Raw genomic sequence first — 21,129 nt, forward strand, 5'->3', positions numbered from 1 at the left:
TTAATTATATTAAATAAAGACTATAAGAACAATCTTGAGCCACAAGCACTATTGAATTTCAGTAAATATATTATAGATTATTAGTAATGTATATTATGTATTATCTTGTCACATTATTTGCATGTTGTTATTGCAAATAAAACAACAAATGTAATTTTTTATAAGATCAAATGAAGTATTGTATTTTATTTCAACAAGCCTGCAAAAATCTGCAGTGCTTGCTTATGACTTTTTATTCCCGAGAGATTTAAAATTAAGCATAATGTTTTCTGTGACTATAAGAACAGTCCCGACCCTCAGGTTGAGAACCGTTACTTTAAGGCAACTGCATCTCCTCCAAGATCAGATTGTTTCAGTCTGAGATGGTCTGAGTTGTGTCTGTGTTTATGTGAGTGTTTTTTTAAAACCTAATTCAGAAAATCAATATCAGTTCATCTCCAAGTGCTGCCGAAGCATTCAAGCATTAAGCTGCGGCAGACACCGTATAGAGTGGTCATCAAATTTGTTTCAATCAAATGACAGGCAAATATAGATTTGTTTTCATAACGAGAGCGCAATGTGTATATGATTATATCAGCTGGAGGTCAGCAAAATGATTGTTTCTCCACTATTCGACAGCTGAGGAATAACGAGCAGAGAGTTTGCCATTTGCGCTTCAATTAGACCCCTCTAACGGCGGGCTGCGATAATTAAATCAGAGTTCATTTTCACAATCCCTAAAATAGCCCCCACATTACATTGCCTCTTCCTCTGGAGAGACAGCTTATTTTGAAGCATTAGGTATAATTAGGGACTATTAATTTGGATTATGAAGTGCACCCTTGTCTTTTTGGAGCTAATTGTGATGGTGTGGTTACTCCATTGCGGTTGGCTCAACTGCGGCTCTATGGCAACAATCTGTTGACCTTTGTGCACCGCAAGAGCCACATCTGCAAGAAGAGATAATAGTCCATCGGAAAAAAATAATAATCATGTTAGATGGCTCTGTTGAGATGTTCTCGAGATTTCCAGCCGTACCCTTTAATTCTCTGTCATCTTTAGGCAGAGCAGAATCTTTCAGCTGCCCAAATAAAAGCTGTTTGAGATGTGTGTAAATATGACAGCTGAATGGACTGCACCGCCACAGTGGTTGGCCTTTTTTAAGCAAGTTTATTTATTATTAACAGATATGAAAAGGTTGCAGACTGCTGTTTGATTGACATTTCTTTTAAAGAAACGATTTAGCCTGTAATGAATTTTCTTTAACACAAGACATTGGCAGTTTCTGTCAGTGTAAGCTGCTATGACTGCTGAACCTTTCTGAGTTATTTACTTGAAGTAACCGTTCAGTTTTGTCATCCTGCTGTCTTAATATAATTTCCTAGGTTTATTGGGTACACTTCGTCTGCGCTTGTTATTCTGAAGAAAAATATGTCTGAATCAAAATATATTTAAAATGTCACAAAAAAAAACAACTACACACTTTTTACAGCCTGACCCCTTCAGCTTCATGGCTAGAATCTGATATATAAAAGACACTTTTAGTGGTCCTATTCTACTTCACCCCCATTTAAATATTTGGAAAGATGTCACATGTACAGGTGTAAAATGAGTTGTGTTGTGAACACAATTTTAATAAATATTTTATACATTATATATTATGTAATTACAATTTTATATTCTATTTTAATGCTTCTAATTAATAGCTGAAATGAAAGTTTAATATATATATATTTATTTATTTATAAACAATTTTTTTTATTCCATCAAAATTCAAAACACACTCACATCCTCAAGAGTTGTTCATTTGTTCAAAGCTTTCTGCATCTGAAGAGATCAAATTAAGTTTTTTATTTTAATGTATACAGTGGTTTCAATTGTTTTTATTTTATTATTATTTTTGTTTTCTTCTCAACAAACCCCCAATCTGTAATACTTACTTTAGTATTAATAAGATACTATTTTTATTTTTATATTTTCCATTTTCATTTAAATTTTAGTTTAAGGTTTAGTACTCTTATAGTGTGTTTTTGTCATTTTTGTATTTTTTATACGTCTATATAGTTTCATTAGCTTTTAGTTCAGTTTTTGTCATTTTAGTGCATCTAATTTAACTAAATTAAAATGAGAAATGTCTTGGCTGAAATGAAACTTTTTAAAATATTTTATTTCAGTGTATGTTTAATTTATTTTGAAATATTAATTTCAGTTTTAGTTTTAGTTAACTATAGGACTTCTGACTTTTAAATTTATTAAATTTTTATTCCAGAAAGATTTAATGTTTACTTGATGCCGACCCCAAACCTGGACATCTACGGGGAGTGCACAATGCAGATCACCCACGAGAACATCTACCTTTGGGACATCCATAATGCCAGAGTCAAGCTGGTCATGTGGCCGCTCAACTCCCTGAGGAGATACGGAAGAGACTCGACCTGGTTCACATTTGAGTCCGGGAGGTGTGTGAACATCATTCGATTCTAGTTGGGAGTGCTTTTGTCTGACAAGATGTTTTCATCCTTAATCCAATAGTCCTGATTCTGCTGCTCTGGATATTGATTCGCTGATTCACGAAGGTGCTCAACATTTAACACATGCTTTCCCTTGCAGGCTGCCCTTAAAGTCTACTCCTGCTGTTCAGCCTATTACGACAAGAACATGAGTGTGCTGAAAATTAATAGAAGCTATAATTGCTTAACGGATGTGTGTGCATGTGTGTTGTTCTCTTACAGGATGTGTGATACAGGGGAAGGTTTGTTCACATTCCAGACCAGAGAAGGCGAGATGATCTATCAGAGAGTTCACTCTGCCACGCTGTCCATCGCTGAGCAACATGAACGCATGATGATGGAGATGGAGAAGAGCTCACAGGTATAGTAAAAGTACACATCCTATAATTCTACAGGGGGTACAGTGGGGAGAAAGGCATTTCATATTTAGTATTTCCTATTATTCCGTAATATTAGCTTATTTCACAAATGTGACCCTGGACCACAAAACCAGTCTTAAGTCCCTGGGGTATATTTGTAGCAATAGCCAAAAATACATTGTATGGGTCAAAATTATTGATTTTTCTTTTATGCCAAAAATCATTAGGACATTAGGTAAAGATCATGTTCCATAAAGATATTTTGTAAATTTCCTACTGTAAATATATCAAAACTTAATTTTTGATTAGTAATATGCATTGCTAAGAACTTCATTTGGACAATTTTAAAGGCGATTTTCTCAATATTTAGATTTTTTTTGCACCCTCAGCATGCAGATTTTCAAATAGTTGTATCTCGGCCAAATATTGTCCTGTTCTAACAAACCATACACACACACACACATACACATACACATACACATACATATATATACAATTTTATAGATTGAATGACATTATGTTCTGTTTTAGTACATTTAAAAATTCACTTTTCATTGGTGATTCTAAGCTGATTTTCCAAATAATTCTAAACACACTCATGTTTTGTAAGGTTAATTTATGATTATTAATATACTTAAATTGCCAAAATAATAACATTAATAATCAAGAATTCATCACTTCTGTCCTTTAACTGTTGATTTAATCGCCTTAAACAAATAAAAAAATCATAAATAAGATTTTGGTCTCAAAAACACACTACCATGCAAAATGTGGGGGTCAGTAAGATTTTTATTTTTTCTGGAAAAAATTACAATTATTAATCAAGGATACATTAAATTGATAAAAAAAATAAAGAGATATTTGATTATAATTAATTTGAGTATAAGAGACTTAAAAAAAAAAACATTGAAAGTTTACTGACCTCATAGTTTTTAATGGTATTTTATACAGTATGTGATCATTTCAGTGATTGACATATGCTAAATAAGTCTGCAGCATTTTTAAAAATTATTGCCTTAGTTCAGATAACCTAAAAATCAACCTTTTGTCACTGCACAGTATAATTGAATATCAGGGTTGCAGCTTCCCCGTAAGGATTCTGCCAATTTTCTGAGTATGTTTTCCCACTTCCTTGCTTGCACAGTGCACAGCATGTGATATTTCATAAATCCAGGTCACAGAATACTGGCATTTTTGAAAAACAGCTGCTGTCAACTAATGCTGAACTGCACTATCGGTTCGAGTACCTTCAAAAACACTGCACTTATGTGTTCCTATAGCTCAACTGGTAGAGCATGACGTTAGCAACATCAAGGTCAAGAGTTTGAATCCCAAGAACATGCATACTGATAAAATGCATACCGTCAATGCAGTTGAAGATAGCGAGGTTGATGAATTGTTCAGTCGCCCGGCGCGGATGGTCTTTCCTGCACTATTTAAACTGCGCCGCTGTCTTGCTGGCAGTGAATCTGTGCTGTCATCTCGAAGGCCTTCAGTGGAGGCTGATGAGACTTGACCATATGGCCCTCCGCTCAGATCTTGCCATCCAGGACCCCTGCCAAAAATGCTGCTTGCTCTGAAATCTTGATCAAGAGTCCCGCTAAGAGTCTTTATTTGTTCGGATTAACGAAATTCTCTTAAAATTCTCTTTTTAAAAGGCTGTAATGACATCTCACTCCACCTGTCATCTGTGATGTTCAAAACAGCCTAATGGAGAGGTGCTGTTTACTGCGAGGCGAGGCCTTTGAAATCATCTTTGAAAGTGTAAGCCCTTTCTGAGTGATTTGACTGGAAATATAACCAATGTAACCCAATGATTTTCTGCTCTGCCTCACAGACTCTTTCAAACGAAAGCACATTAACAAAGTCGATATCTCTCCCGCGAAGCGCTTACTGGCACCACATCACGCGTCAGAACAGCGTGGGAGACATCTGCAATTACCAAGGTAAGACAGAGCTCCTTCCCACTCCACAGCTCAGTGAAAACACCATCTTTATATGTCTGTCGTACTTATGAGGGTGACGATTTCATCTGAAGCTCCACTGGGTACATTTATAAACCGGTGAGCATCACTGGCCTTTTTGCTTGGGTTAAATAAATACATTTGGCGATTGAGTAGAGCATTAATATAGCAACACATTTGTTAGCGTTATGTGCTTTTTTACATCCTGCTTGCCTTTCTGGAGTCCTTGAGTGAAACGTGTTTTGTTTTGTATGGTTTGAATGTGGTACTGCATTAGTTTATCTGGAAATCAGACTGGGGGATTTAATTCACTATGTGAATTAAAGTGAATGTAAATTAAGCATGGAAGGTTTCCATAGTGATCTTGAATTACCAGTAAAGGTGTGTTGTGCATAGGGAGCGGATTTGCATAAAGTAGCTGATGAGTTTGTATTCATCTAATTGAAAAAATGGTGTCAGAAAAACCTTACTGTATTTATGCATATTAAAACAGTTTGATGGCTCTCCTATTTACTACATGCCAACAAATAAATTTGTACCGCATTTACAATACAAGATGGTTACATCACATTTAAAAGGACAGATCATCTAAAAATAAAGACCATTTCATTTACTTTCTCTCATGTAGTTCCAAACCATGGGCGTCGCTAGGCCATTTTTAGGGGGGCTTTTAATTTCTGCTCAGCCCCCCTAAAAATTTAGCAATTTGCTCCATAAACTGTACGTGAATTCGTGATCGCCTCAGTCCCCTTTAAATTTCATATGAAAACGCCTCCTCCCCGTCTTTCATCACATTCTTCAATCCGCAGACCGCGGTGGCGCAGAGTGAGAAGCAGAGGACAAGGTGTGTGTTTATCGATAGATTGTTATAATATCTGCATCTGTGCAGTTCTTTGTCATAAATACAAAATGTCAAAAAACAAAAAGTTTACAAAATGTCATGGGGTGCAATCGGTTTCCCATCTACTGTCATCGCATCTATCATGTTGCTATTTTCATTTGAAAATTTAACTTTCAATATAAAACATATTACAGTGCATGTGGCATTAACTCTCATACAGTCATGCACGGAAATTATTAAAGACAGTGACAGACAGTACTTGAGCATAGAAAGAGGTTTGTACTAGAAATGCAAACAGTAAAATTTTGTGTTTGTACAGTAAACCGGTGTGTGTTTGTGTGATCGGAAAGACTTGTATTTGGCTTATTGCTCAAATGTTATACCCATCTGTGCAATACAGTGGAATACCGCAATAAGTTTAGTAGGCTATACCAGTGTTTCCCAACCTTTTTTTAGTCGCGGCACCCTTTGGAAATTTTAACAAACTTGTGGCACCCTACATTAATTTTGTCACAATATTTGAATTTCTAACTTCCATATGATAATTTGAAAAGTATAGATATTCGGTACAACAGGGAAGAACTGCAGAATATAATGTCATACAGATATTTTTAAATAATTTTTTACACGGCACCCCTGCTCTCAACAGGCGGCACCCCAGGGTGCCGCGGCACCCCGGTTGGGAAACACTGGGCTATACCATCCTACCCTATTAGTGAAACTTTCAAAAAAAAAATATATATTTTTTTTTATTATTATACCCGCATTGGGGGCTAAGCCCCCCCCATCCCCCAAATGAAAACCCTAGAATCGCCCCTGTTCCAAACCAGTTTGACTTTCTTTCGTCCATGGAACAAAATAAGAGACGTTCAGCAGAATGTTTAAGCTGCTGTTCTTTACAGTGAAAGTGGATGGGCACCAGGGGCCTTCAGAACAAAAAGCACCATAAAATTATTATAAAAGTAGTTTCTTCGACTCATGCACTATGTCCTGAGTCTTCAGAAGCACTGCAATAACTTTGTGTGAGGAACAGACCAAATTTAAGTCAAAATTAGCTAATAATCTTTATTTGAAAATCTTGACAGCTGTCACCATTTCTTTACACTGAAAGTAGTAAAGAAAGATTATCCTAAACATAGTTAGTTCGACTCATGCACTATTTTTTAAGTTCTCTGAAGCTATACAATTAAAATTGAGATTCACTAATAATCTTGCTTTGAAAATCTTGACGGCTGTGATCACCATTCACTTTTATTGTATGAAAAAGAGCAGCTTGGTCATTCTACAATATATACCTTTTTTTCAGTAAATAATGACAATTTTTAAAATGTTCTTTAACTTTTAAATATTTTTTGTTGCTTATAATATAAACCCCTCGCTGATGCACATTTAAATGTCATATCCGTGTTACAAAAATACATATTGCATCTACTTGCTATTTGTGCGCCATTGATTTTTTTTTTCTTTTTTCATGGCTGCTTTTTAGCTAATGCTTTTGTGTGTTGGATTGGAAGCGTGTATTAACTGAGAGGTCCATGTGGTCCGGAGACACGTAGCATTAGGGAAATGATATGCCCATCTGCTGGGAGAGAGATGACTTAATCTGCCTGGTGAGAGATAACTGGACACCACATGGGTTTGGTGCCTCGGTTTTTGTCAAGCTGTCAAAACCGTCCTTTGTCATATGTGAATAACCTGTGTTTTTTTTTACTGTTACACAGTTTCACAAGACACAAGCAGGAAATTTGTGAACATATGAATGCGTCAGTGTAAGTGCACAAAAAGATTATTGGCTATAATGACACAATATTTGTGTCCCTAATCAGTGAAAAAAATGTTTCGAGGCAGCTCCAGCTGCTGATGTATCTGCCTCTGAGGCAGCCGGCCTTAAAACCTCTGTCTCATTCATCATTGTGGCATTCCCATTGTTGAGATGTTAGCCTGATATAGTGAATGTTCCCCCTCCTCATCAGCTTCCCTCAGAAATACAAATTCAGCAGAAGGCTGCGTTTTTTTCAATGAATAAATTGAGTGCATCACAATGTTGAAGGACGGTGTTTAGGTTGAAGAGTCAGATCGTGCGCCTTCCGTGAGAGGAAAATGGAAAATATTACAAAGATCTCTGCTGTGAAACAGCACACTCCTTATGAATTGTGCTGAATAGAGGACTTCGCCACCTGTGTAAGATGGCATATACAGCATGCTTTTTTTTAATCAATCACCACACATATGAACAACACACCTCACTGCTGTGTGCGATAATATACAGTTCATGGCATAAATCTAGTAATTCACACTTGAAGAAAGGATATTACATTAATAAACTTTTTTCATGGCTGCTTTTTAGCTAATGCTTTTGTGTGTTGGATTGGAAGCGTGTATTAACTGAGAGGTCCATGTGGTCCGGAGACACGTAGCATTAGGGAAATGATATGCCCATCTGCTGGGAGAGAGATGACTTAATCTGCCTGGTGAGAGATAACTGGACACCACATGGGTTTGGTGCCTCGGTTTTTGTCAAGCTGTCAAAACCGTCCTTTGTCATATGTGAATAACCTGTTTTTTTTTTTACTGTTACACAGTTTCACAAGACACAAGCAGGAAATTTGAACATATGAATGCGTCAGTGTAAGTGCACAAAAAGATTATTGGCTATAATGACACAATATTTGTGTCCCTAATCAGTGAAAAAAATGTTTCGAGGCAGCTCCAGCTGCTGATGTATCTGCCTCTGAGGCAGCCGGCCTTAAAACCTCTGTCTCATTCATCATTGTGGCATTCCCATTGTTGAGATGTTAGCCTGATATAGTGAATGTTCCCCCTCCTCATCAGCTTCCCTCAGAAATACAAATTCAGCAGAAGGCTGCGTTTTTTTCAATGAATAAATTGAGTGCATCACAATGTTGAAGGACGGTGTTTAGGTTGAAGAGTCAGATCGTGCGCCTTCCGTGAGAGGAAAATGGAAAATATTACAAAGATCTCTGCTGTGAAACAGCACACTCCTTATGAATTGTGCTGAATAGAGGACTTCGCCACCTGTGTAAGATGGCATATACAGCATGCTTTTTTTTAATCAATCACCACACATATGAACAACACACCTCACTGCTGTGTGCGATAATATACAGTTCATGGCATAAATCTAGTAATTCACACTTGAAGAAAGGATATTACATTAATAAAACAGTGAACAAAGTTGAATTGGTGACAGCTGGACAATAAGAAACAGCATGTAAAGTTCAGTATGTTCATTTAACTGCTCATTAGTATGTGTATTTAAATTTTAAATGAAAGTTAAATCAGTAAAATATAAAAGGATTCACTAATAAGTAATTATTATTTAAGTAATGAATTCATAAATAATAAAATATAAAATGCACACCATAGTACAAATGTTTGGGGTCAGTAATTTAAAAAAAAATATATATATATTATTAAATTATGTGAGATGTGAAAAAAAAGGTGAGATGTTTACAATGTTTCAAAATAAACCATTTTCAGCATTGATAATAAGAAATGTTTATTGAGCGCCATATTCAGAATTTAGGTATGATTTCTAAGGGATCATGTGATGTTGAAGACTTTTCAGCTTTGCATCACAGGAATAAATTACATTTTGAAATCTAATAAAAAAGAAAACATTTTAAAATTGTAATAATATTTCACAATATTATTTTTGATCAAATAAATGCAGCCTTGGTGAGCATAAGATACATCTTAATAGGCGCGTTTCCATTACAGATTTGCGCAAAACTTTGGCGATATTTTATAAATGTCGATAAAAAAAGTATTGCGAAATGACGGCGTTTCCATTAACCAATGTTATGAGACTTAAACGTAACCTTTTGCCTCTCGCGATAAGTCATGGCAATGGATTTTGGTGGGATTTTGGCTATATTTATTCAAAGGAGGCTTATGCGTGTATCTTTACAGAAGCAGCAAAGAGAGCCGCTTCAGAAACGTGCGTGGCGCGGCTGGAATAAACCATAGACTGTATAAAAATATAAACACAAGCACTGAGTGGCCGCAGTCAGATTCAGTGACCGTATCAGAGCCACAGTGCACCGCAGACGTGTGCAGTGTAAATTGTCTAAGCATTAATGGTAGGGAAAGCCCCTTATACTGGAGCGCGGCCACTTATGAAGTGTTTCTTGGCGGTTATAGTACATTGAAGAATGATCATATGACTTTTTACATGCGCCATGTGACCTGTAAATGCGAAAAAGCCGTTTCCATTGCAGTTTTGCGAATTATTCCTTTTTCGCATTGCCTGAAAAACCACCTCATGCGAGCGTAAAAACTTTTTTGCGATATATGGGCGTTTTTGCGAAATTGACGCGTTTCCATTAGGCGTATTTTCAATTCGCAATTTCAATTTGCGCAATTTGAAGGGTAATGGAAACGCGCCTACTGACACCAAAGTTTTGAAGAGTAGTCAGTTTAATGTGATTTCTAACTAGTCAAATCTTCATTAACTAATTATTAAACAGGTTAGTTCACCCCAAAACAACAAATATAAAATTAATTGTTAATATTTACGCACCCGCAACTCATTTTATGTTCTACGGAAATAAAAGTTTGAAACAACATAAGTAAATGATTAAAAGCTTAACGTATAGTAATGATGTTTGATAATCTTATTAATGAAGATTATTATTATGTGATGCATTAGTAATATATTTAAAGAATGTGTTTTCTTCTCATTTTGACAAATGAACCACCATATAAAGCATCTACTCTTTAATTGCTTACAGTAAATTCAGCTGTTGTTCATTCCTTCAGCTAATATCCACATCTGGCAGAAAAGAACATGACTTCCTGTCACTTTGTGAATGAGAAAGAATGCCTGGAAAGTGTTATGCTGATGCTCATTCAGTCACAGCTCAGGTGAAAGATAGAAAACAGGGGCCAAACTGGCAGCGTACATTTGGTCACAAGATAAATTTGTAGTCAGCAGGTATGGATTTGCTGACTCACATAATATGAGTCATACTGTATGTTCTGGTAAAAATGGATCACCTCATTCTCCTCCAAGACATGATGCACAATTAATAAATATTTCCTGTTACAAATAGCCTTGCAGTTCTTGTATATTACTTTTTTTAACAACCTTAGTGTAGGTGAAATAATAATGTCACAATAATGTATTTGAATTAATTTGGGGGTTTCCTCAACATATTTTGATTTGTGTAATTACTTGTCTGTCATAGAATTGCCAAATTTTGGATGAATATATCAAAAGTAGAGCTGTACAATGAATCAAATTGTGATGTGGACTAGTGTCTGTGAATATTAACCTGCAAAAGACTGCTATTTAAATATGAAGTCTGCATGTTCTGCGTGTCTCTGCTGCGCTGTTTTGTCTACTTCACACATATTCAAGCATGTGTGATGCTTGTGGTGTTTCAGTGTCTGCCGTCTCACAATATGAAGACATGAACACAAGCGGTTTCATTTTAGAAAACTATCATCAGATACACACACACTCTAGGTGTTCACAATAACCTACTGAACTAAAAGAAATTATGACAGAAATATATTACTATTGTACAGTAGAATGTAGTAGTAGTAATAATAATAATCTAAACGTTTTTTTAAGGAATATCACACAATATTACAACTTTTTTTGTCCATGCTTTGAACAGTGAACTTCTGTTGGTATTGTTAATTTAAAAGGTACTGTATATTTAAAAAGAATTGTTTAATTTTCATTTGATTACATTTTAGAAGATTAAGTTTTATGCATTCATTTGATAGCCACTGTTTTTTGGTAATAAATTTGTACTAAATCATAAAAAAGAAAACAGAGGGAAAAATAATGTCAACAATTCTGTGTTTTTCTGTCAATATGGGGTGCTGTGTGTACATTAATGAGGAAAAAAAATTAACTTAAATGATTTTAGCAAATGGCTGCAATATAACAAAGAGTGAAAAATTTAAGGGGGTCTGAATACTTTCCGTACCCACTGTATATATTAGCCATATATTAGCCATCTTTTTGATAACTAAAATTTAATTAAAGCTTTAAAATGGAAAACACAGAATTTGGGGGAAAATAAAACAGAATTTAGGAAAATATAAAACGTGGAGTATAGGTGCTTGTCCTATTTATTAAATTATTTAGCAAGTCCCAAGAGGAGTTTATTTCATTCCATTTTGTATTTATTTTGTGTTTTGTTTTGTCTTTAAAAATTAAAACATGGATATAAAGGTGTTTTTATTTTCAAGTTATTTTTTTCTGTGCTTTGTGATTTAACATGCTACGATACTGTGAAGCTTTCAATTGCACCACTATATATTGCACACACACACACACACACACACACACACACACACACACACACACACACACACACACACACACACACACACACACACACACACACACACACACACACACACACACACACACACACACACACACACACACACACACACACACAGACACACAGACAGACAAGGTTTCCTTCAGTTCCACACTTTCTTCAGGGGCCAGTTGCTTAAACTTTGCCTCTATGTTAAGACTGTGTCGGACCCAACTAGCAGTTACTAAGAGGTAAGGATACATATTTTTTGGATTCAAATTAGTCCAATCTATGTTTTTATGTAACCAACTTTAAAAAGTTATGACCAGTCTTAAAGAAAAAAATTAGATGAATAACTTGTGAGACTAGTCTAAGCATTTAATGCAACCAGTCACTGTAGGAACACTTGCACTAAGCACATTGTTGTCTGGGTTCGTGCTGAGGGAGTATAGTCCATATACAGACTCAAAAATGCCCGTCTTCGTGTACCTCACCATCTCGCTAATCTGAAATCAATACACAACAGACTCAATCTGTGTGCCTCCCTGCCAGACAGCACGTTCCCAGCAGCTCCAACCTAGCGGCGATGGTATAAAGAGGCTTTTCTGGAAGATTCTGACAAGAGTAGTAGGGAGAGAGCTTTTCTTATTATATATACACGCTCACACGCTGCCGTTTCGGGTCTTGGGAACGCTCTGGAGTGGTTTGATAAGCCTGATTGGTCCTATGTGTGTCCTTTTGACCAGCTGCACCTTGCTTTTCTACTGACGGAGACTCTTCTGTTCCCTGTCAAAGATTGTACAGTGTGTGTTTCCTTCAGCAAAAACATGAGTAGGCATACTTTTGCAGAGAAGTGTTATTTCTGTTACTCTTCCAGCTGTATTAGTTAACTAGTGTTACTTATTCTTGTGCTGATAATGGCCATATTAGCCATAGATAGACTGATATTTCATGTAAACAATGCATAAAGGTTTGCAATAAAATGTGTAAGGTCACACCGGGCATTTGTTGTCTTGGTTGGAGCTGAGCGAGTCCAATTAAAAAAATATTTAAAAATTAAAACCAATTTACATATATAACTGAAATTTTATGACCTCATGTTAGTTGAGAGATTCAATTGAATATTTGTATTTTTTAACAATGCATTTGTTGCACTACACAGCTAAATTAATTAAATCAACAGTGTAAATAAATTAATTACATCTAAAATATGTTAATCTAAACTATGTCACGTTTAGCCTAAAATCTGGATGCTGCGAGGAGAAATTCATCGACATGTTATTTGTCAACTACCCAATTATAGACTTTTGAAAATTGAGGCTTATGTTTAAAACCTTTTCCTCTGCCTTCATTAGTTTGGCTCATTTACTTTGGCCTTTAAGTTTGTAATCACCTTGCGGTGACTGGCTGTCTGGTGACGGCAGGTTATGTGTGAGCAGATTGGGCTTGATGCAAATTAACTTTCAGAGCTGGAAAATGTGAGTTTACTGATGCATAGAAATATGAAGTGGGAAAAAAAGCTGTTTTTCTCAGTCAAATCAATTTCTTTCATTTAAATTGACCATAATTTATCTGAGAAATATCCACCATTTTTTTTTTTGGTTGAAATACAAAATATTTTGTACTTTTCTTTAGAGACATTAGCTAGTATAGTCATCCACTTTATTAATCATTCTAATATTATTAACTCTATATCATGCAGTGATGATGACAATATGAATTATGTATATATAATTTATATATCAATTTAAAAAATGTAACTTAAACATTAAAAATGATTTCAGAATGTCTTGGGATTTGATTTTGTTAGTTTGTTTAAAAATGTTCTAAACTATATCAGTAAATACTAATAAACAACTTTATTAAATAAAATTAAAAATGGCAAATTTGTATTCAATATATATTGTATAGAATATTATTATATTAAATTTGGGATGTGTTAAAAGCAGGCATGCACAAATACGCAATATGATGAAACCTCACATACGTACAGTGGATTTTACTGTTAAGATCAGTTACATCTTAACATACAGTGGATTATATGGTTTAGATTGGTTTCATGCTGTAGAGCCACTAACAGCTCATAATGTTACTGACAGTGTTTTAAAACGCAAGCAGTCGGCAACCATTACTACTGGCCAGAGGTTTCCATAAATATTTAATTCACATGTGAGGTTGTTTATTTGTTGTAACTAAGTTTAATAGTACAGTGCACACATTGTTAGTGGTGTGTTGGTTGCAACTTAGTGCCCATTTATGCCACAACTAGACTGCATTAAACTGATGCAACCGGCCCATGATGCAATGGCAGAGATGTCATACTGTAAGTACAGCAGTGAACCTTGCATCCTGTTTTTTTTTTCTTCAGCTACATCTATCTGTCAGTCTGACAGAACAATATATATGAATGATTGTGAAGGATTACAAATTTTCAAAGCATTAAAGTAATGAAATTTACACAATAAATACAACAGGTTAAAACAAGTACAATACTCTTACAATACTATACTGTAGTTTCTGCTCTTCATTCTCTAGAGATGCCTTGTAAGTCAAGACTGATGTGACCGTCTTGCTTTAATGTCAAGCCAATGACAAATCGTCTGTGGCCCACCAGGTTAGATCAGTGTACTGCAGCCTCTTGTGCGAGCCTATGTGTGTATGTACACATTTGTGTGTGTGTGTGTTTGTGTGTGTGTGTGTGTGTGTGTGTGTTACAGCTGTGGTGTAACCCGGAGCCCCGGCGCCGCAGGAGCTGTCTTGCACACAACAAATATGCTTGTTTACCATCCCAGCAGATAATTCCTTTTTTTTTTTTGTCCTACCCGACTGAAACCAGGCCACAACTTTGAGCAACAGATCTGTCTTATAATGACTTTTTAAAGACTGGCTTGTTTCGAGTGAGGTACGAAAAGCTTGTTTGGCTTCTGCCATTTCATAGGAACTAATGAAGAAGAATGGAGAGGTTGTCACTTGTTTTCTTCTCTGGTCATTGTTAGTTGGAGCCCCTGCGGTGGGAACTGATGGTGTTGGTCAACTGGATGTTTGCAGTCAAAATTGGGAAGTCAAACACAGCGGCACTTCTGTCGAGGTTATTAGTTAGAATAAATGTAACTCATTTTCTGTGCATGTTACTCCTTTAATGGCATAAAGATAAGAGGAGATTGTATTTTTACTTCCTCGTTTAGTGTTTGATGTTTAACAAGTTCTCTTTGCCATTGTATACTATTACAGTTTTTATTAAGATTTTTTAAATTAGCTTTTATTTTTTAGTTTGAGCAATTTTGTTATGTGCTGTTGTCATCTATTTATTTATTCTTATTTTTTTTTATTTAAATTTAGCTTTTTATTTCAGTTGTAGTAATTTTACTACTTCGACAAACTTATTTCAGGTAGTTGCCAAGGCAACATTTCTTATTATTGTTTAAGTTTGTAAGTTTCAGTTTTTCATCTAATATTAATATTTTATTTTAGCTTTAGGAGTGGCACGGTTAGCGACGCTAGGCTTTTGAACTTGTCTATGAGCCTCAGCTCTAGACAGATCACCCCCCCCCCAGAGGAGGATTTGGGGCGCCGAGGAATGAACTTCCTGAAAGTAGCTTTCCGAAAGCGGAGCATCGAGAAGAAAGTCCTTTTCTTTCTTCCCGGTGACCGCAAGATTGCCGCCGTAGCCACTATAGCCGCCATTGAGTGACCAATGGCAGCAGCAGTTTGCTTGGTGTCGCGGAGAGCTAGATCTGTGGTGCGACGCAGCTCTTCCACTGTCTCAGGAGACAAACCTCTGCCCTTATCCAAATCCTTCAGCAAGTCAGCCTGATAGGCTTGTAACACTGCCATGGTGTGCAAGGCTCCACCAGCCTGACCCACTGCCACATACGCACAAGGTGGTCTGAAGTGCCATGGATAGCAAGGCAGGAGTCTTCAGAGGACGACTCACCCTGCGAAAGAGAGCTCACAAACTTCTCTTCAACAGGGGGCATCCTCGCGTATCCACGCTCGGCCACACCCTCAACATTAGCATAGTCACCGTGTTGAAAGGGATGTAATCGAGCTCGACCTGTGATTCCCATGAGCTGAGCTCTCATGTTCTTTTATCAATTATATATAATGGATTATTTATAATTATATAATGCATTATATAGAATTTTCTGAAGCTCAAAAATGTTTCTATTGCTGTATATATCTGTTGACATTTTATATTTCAATTTTTATAATGTATACTACAGTCACGTCGTCTGATTTTTTCATTATGGTTTGACTCTCAGTATTTGATAAAGAAACAGTTTCCTGGTTGCTCAGGTACACTGTATTGCCTTTGTTATAAGAAAGTGATACAGCTTGTAGGCTCCAGACACTGCAAATATTGTGAGAGTGTCTGTCTGTGTGTGTGTGTGTGTGTGTGTGTATTATCATCCAAGTGCTGTTTATCTGGCCGTTGCTTCATTTCCTCCATCCTGTAGAGCTCACTGCCCGCTCAGATCATCTGTGGCGCGGTACCCTGACTGCAATTTCCTAAGGTGATGGAAACACACAGATTGTGTCTGTAGGCAGGTCGCTGGGGCCACAGAGGCATAACATGTTTACCAAGCATGCAGGACAAGTGGCGCTCCGACTGCCCTTGGGTTCATACAGCCTCCCACAAATCCGCTTACATCAAAAGTGTGACATCTGGATGAGAGGACACCTTCTGTGCCGCCTGAATCATGTAGCAGAGCAGGAGCGCTCAGTTCTGCCACATTCAACCCTCCTCCAACACACCTGCCTGGAATTTTCAGGAAAACACAAGGGTAATCGGACGTTCGGATGAGGAGGGTTGGAAATAAACTCCATTTCATCTTCACCTAGTTCACACAATTAAAGCTGCAGACACTTTAGGCTCAAGTAATGTTGGTGATGTTTTAATGATTGCTAAGCAAAGCATTATGTGTGGACAAGTAATGTCAAGGTCTCCGAAATTAAACAAAAAATACATAAACTCACTACCTGAATGACTCCGATATCTGCATTGTATCAGCACATAAATAAACAGATCCGCTAAATATCATCTTATCTGCTTTACAGTACTGCATTACAGTAAGTTATAAAAACAAACAAATGTTCTAGTACGAATAGTAAAGCAAATGTTTCTCCATCCATGTAAACGAAACATATGCCACTCTCATACATCTTTTTTGCACTATGAATTTGCACAAAGCATAGTGTGATTGACTGTTTATATTACACACTGAATATATATACAGTACTGTATAGTGGTTGGAAAGTAGATACTTTAGCATTAAGTATTAAACCACAGTACATTGTCACAAAATTGACACTTACAGACACCATTTGCCTCTGAATTTACTGCAATTCTTATTTTTAAACCATACATTTAAAGTTGTGATGAAATGTAAGTAGCGGCAGATCTTTTCTTCCATATTGTGACATATTTCTCAGCATAACGTATGTATGTAGGGTGAGTTGTTGGGAGTCAACTGTAAAAAATAAATAAAATTAAACTGACAAAATGAAAATCAAAATGGCTTTGATCATAAAACAAAGTATTTAAATATAATTGTAAGACATTACTGGGAGATATAGAGTGACAACTGATATTTAAATGCATTTTATGTAAGTAGTCTTCTATACTGTTATATCTCATTGATTTAAATACAAGCTATCGGTATTTCATAACATTTTTTTCCCTTGTGTGTGAGCTCTATATAAGCCATGAAAGCCTCATATATCAAACATGATACTCAAAATAAATAAATAAAATCGGACTCTAATAACTAAAAACACATAAAGGTTCAATAAAATGTTTTATTAAAAATAATATAAATATAAAATCTGACTCATCTCATATGTCAGGCTTTACAGGGTTAAGCAGACATAAGTGATTGGAGAAATCTAGCATAAGTCTGTCGTTTCACTGGAAGTTTATGACATTTTGATTAAACATTATGAGGTTAAAAAAATTAAAATGTATCCATGGATGAATTGTTCACAATAAAATCTATAACATGCATTTACAAAATAGATGAAATGAGACCGTTCAAATTGAAAAAAGAGAACAGTCTCATTTTCTCTTGTTCTTTTTTTGCAAGACGTGTAGTGATATCTGAGAAAAACAAATCCACTGGAAATACTATGCACCTTTAGCATACTATTCTCAAAACTCTGATTTGGGACGCACTAATTATTTAGGACGGATAGTTTGCGAATTGGGGACAGAGAGCTGGCGCAGGACTCGGCCCTCTTGTTTTGCTAAAAAATTCATTGTTTTTTTTATAAAAAAGAAAAGAAAAGACCAACCAAAGAAACAGTTCACCCTAACTAACCCACCCACCTGTAACAAGTTACAATCTTCCAAGCAATACCTGTACGTTTCTCAGAAGCGGCTCGGTTGGATTGTAAATAAAGTCTGTGTCATTCGCTCGGTGAGCTTTTATTTGTTTGAGTCAGTGCTCTATATATGGGCTTGGGATTGTTAAGAAACCTACTTGGAGAGCAGGTATCCTCGTCTCACCCTGGATATTCTACTCCTCCTCATCCATAATTGATCACACGACCACCTCTAGAAAATCGAGTTAAGCCATCTTCCTCTCCTGCGAGCGTGCCAAACACTGATAGGTGGAGAGATGCCAAGATCTTTTTTCCGTCTTGTTTGAGGAGCAGTGCGATATTAATGCACAAAGGCGATCAATTCTGCATTCAAAAGCACAAGTTAATCGAAGCACAGAAATGTGTTTTGCCGTACAGTTCTTATTATCTTTACTCGAATGCCGTTTGGAATCAGTGCCGTGTCAATAACATGCGTTATGATCTCTTTGGCTCTTTTAAGGTACGAGCTTGACCATGACACTCATTCCACGAGCGCAGACGTTTCAAAGCTTCCTTTCCGAGCAGACGGAGGAGGAACGGAACCAGGCGCAAGCAACAGCGGCCTCTAGCGGCGACAGGGATTGCAGCACCTCGCCGCTCCGTTGACGTGCACTGTCACGGCTTGACGAAAGCCACGACTCACGGACATTCCAAAGCTTTAGGAAGCTTATAGACACATGTACAGTATGAACTCTCTCTCTGTATATGTATGACTTAATAATTATTTGTAGAACAGTGTGTATACTAAGAGCCTCTTTTTGTACGCTGAAAAAAAAAATGCCAAAAAGTTGTACCATAAGCTTTATTTTCCTTGTGTAGTTTAAGACAAATGTACTTTCTGCGTTTTTTTGTTTTTTTTCAGATTTACTGTAAATATTAATGCGCTGTAGCGCTTACACAACAAGTTTCTTGCATTTTTGTCTGTCGTCGTAATGGGAGCCCTTAGATTCTGTCAAGCAGTATCTGTTTGTGTTTTAGCACCCTGCACTTTTAAATTAGAGCTTGTTTTGCACTTTTGTCATTTGCTTTGGGGTTCATTATATGAAGCCATGTTGTCTGTAAATGTGTGCAGTGTGGTGTTTTGGGGGAAATGGAAAAAAAAAATATGATAAAATATATACATTGAAAGGGATAGTTCACCCACAAATGGGATATTCTGTTATCATTTACTCACTTTTCAGACGTGTGTGAGTCTTTTTTTCTTCTTCTTTGGAACACAAATATTTTGAAGACTGTGCTGGTTGCTCTTTTCCATAAAATCTGAAAACAATTCAAAATGACTCAAAAGCATAGGCTATATTATAAAAGTGACCACAAGACATGATTCTGAATATTCTGAAGCCATATACAATAGTGTTGCGTGATGAACAGACCCAAATTTAAGTCCGCGGAAATCTTTTAGCTCGCTTTATAAAAGTTGTTATTTTTAAATTATGAAAGAATAACCATTTTTTGAGTCAGATCTTCTCAATGAATCTGTTGATCTAGTTCACAAAAGCAGCCTGAATGATTCATTTACTAAACTGGAGTCAATTATCTGGTCACAGTGGACCATTATAATTTACATTTTTGGATGAACTATTCCATTTAATCATTTCCCCCAAAACCTAATTTTATATACAATTAATTTCTGAAATGTGTCTACACACTGGATGGGAGGTTCGGTTAATCTGAACCTTCTCACACTGCAGAAGAAGTGCCTTCAGACTCTTAGACTCTGACTCTGGCTAGAACGCTGATTAAATTAACATCCTGCTAGCCATCCAACATGTTTATAACTGAATTACGTTTATATGTTGACACGGCATTTGTCTGAAAGCAGAACAAAATGTCTATTCTCTCCCTGCAAAGGAAAATGGTTTTCCAATAACTCTGACTTTAAAGGTTTCAAAGGTTCAAACAATCTTGTATAGATAGCTGGTGATAGACGTGTGCACAGAAGCAATAATGCATTCAGTGCGACAATCAATTCAGATTTACTCAACCATTAAAATACCTTTAAATGACTGTTGATGTTTTATACAATAGTGTTGCGTGATGAACAGACCCAAATTTAAGTCCGCGGAAATCTTTTAGCTCGCTTTATAAAAGTTGTTATTTTTAAATTATGAAAGAATAACCATTTTTTGAGTCAGATCTTCTCAATGAATCTGTTGATCTAGTTCACAAAAGCAGCCTGAATGATTCATTTACTAAACTGGAGTCAATTATCTGGTCACAGTGGACCATTATAATTTACATTTTTGGATGAACTATTCCATTTAATAATTTCCCCCAAAACCTAATTTTATATAAAAGTAATTTCTGAAATGTGTCTACACACTGGACGGGAGGTTCGGTTAATCTGAACCTTCTCACACTGCAGAAGAAGTGCCTTCAGACTAGACTCTGACTCTGGCTAGAACGCTGATTAAATTAACATCCTGCTAGCCATCCATGTTTATAACTGAATTACGTTTATATGTTGACACGGCATTTGTCTGAAAGCAGAACAAAATGTCTATTCTCTCCCTGCAAAGGAAAATGGTTTTCCAATAACTCTGACTTTAAAGGTTTCAAAGGTTCAAACAATCTTGTATAGATAGCTGGTGATAGACGTGTGCACAGAAGCAATAATGCATTCAGTGCGACAATCAATTCAGATTTACTCCACCATTAAAATACCTTTAAATGACTGTTGATGTTTAGTCTAATTGTGCAAGAAAAACCTGTTTCAACCAGAATAATAACACAAATGATCATGTCATAACTCATGATGTGGAGCTAAAGGTTTGAGAAGCACATGAAGAATTGCCCCCCCCCCCACCCACA

General features: G+C 36.3%; 1 protein-coding gene and 1 long non-coding RNA gene across 4 annotated transcripts in view; one reads left to right on the forward strand and one right to left on the reverse strand.

Annotated features, from left to right (window-relative positions):
- LOC107741641 (docking protein 6-like) overlaps positions 1 to 19,094 on the forward strand; it is a 75,930-nt gene extending 56,836 nt beyond the window's left edge. For 2 of the 3 annotated variants that reach the window (XM_016554399.1, XM_016554415.1), the window contains 4 exons: positions 2,249 to 2,438; positions 2,712 to 2,850; positions 4,686 to 4,794; positions 18,779 to 19,094. In XM_016554399.1, the coding sequence (XP_016409885.1) occupies positions 2,249 to 2,438; positions 2,712 to 2,850; positions 4,686 to 4,794; positions 18,779 to 18,924 (584 nt within the window). In that variant the 3' untranslated portion in view covers positions 18,925 to 19,094. Of the gene's footprint in view, positions 1 to 2,248; positions 2,439 to 2,711; positions 2,851 to 4,685; positions 4,795 to 16,415; positions 16,486 to 18,778 lie in introns of those variants that run through there. The other variant, XM_016554405.1, reaches the window with a different exon arrangement.
- A 784-nt stretch (positions 19,095 to 19,878) lies between these two features.
- On the reverse strand, positions 19,879 to 21,118 carry LOC107741955 (uncharacterized). Its single transcript, XR_001640258.1, has 2 exons — positions 20,983 to 21,118; positions 19,879 to 20,314 (listed from the first exon to the last, which is right to left on the reverse strand). It is a non-coding gene; the product is annotated as an uncharacterized LOC107741955 (long non-coding RNA).
- Positions 21,119 to 21,129: the final 11 nt, after the last annotated feature.

Source organism: Sinocyclocheilus rhinocerous, unplaced genomic scaffold, assembly GCF_001515625.1.
Source record: "Sinocyclocheilus rhinocerous isolate Xijiao unplaced genomic scaffold, SAMN03320098_v1.1 scaffold100, whole genome shotgun sequence".
Lineage (NCBI taxonomy): Eukaryota > Metazoa > Chordata > Actinopteri > Cypriniformes > Cyprinidae > Sinocyclocheilus > Sinocyclocheilus rhinocerous.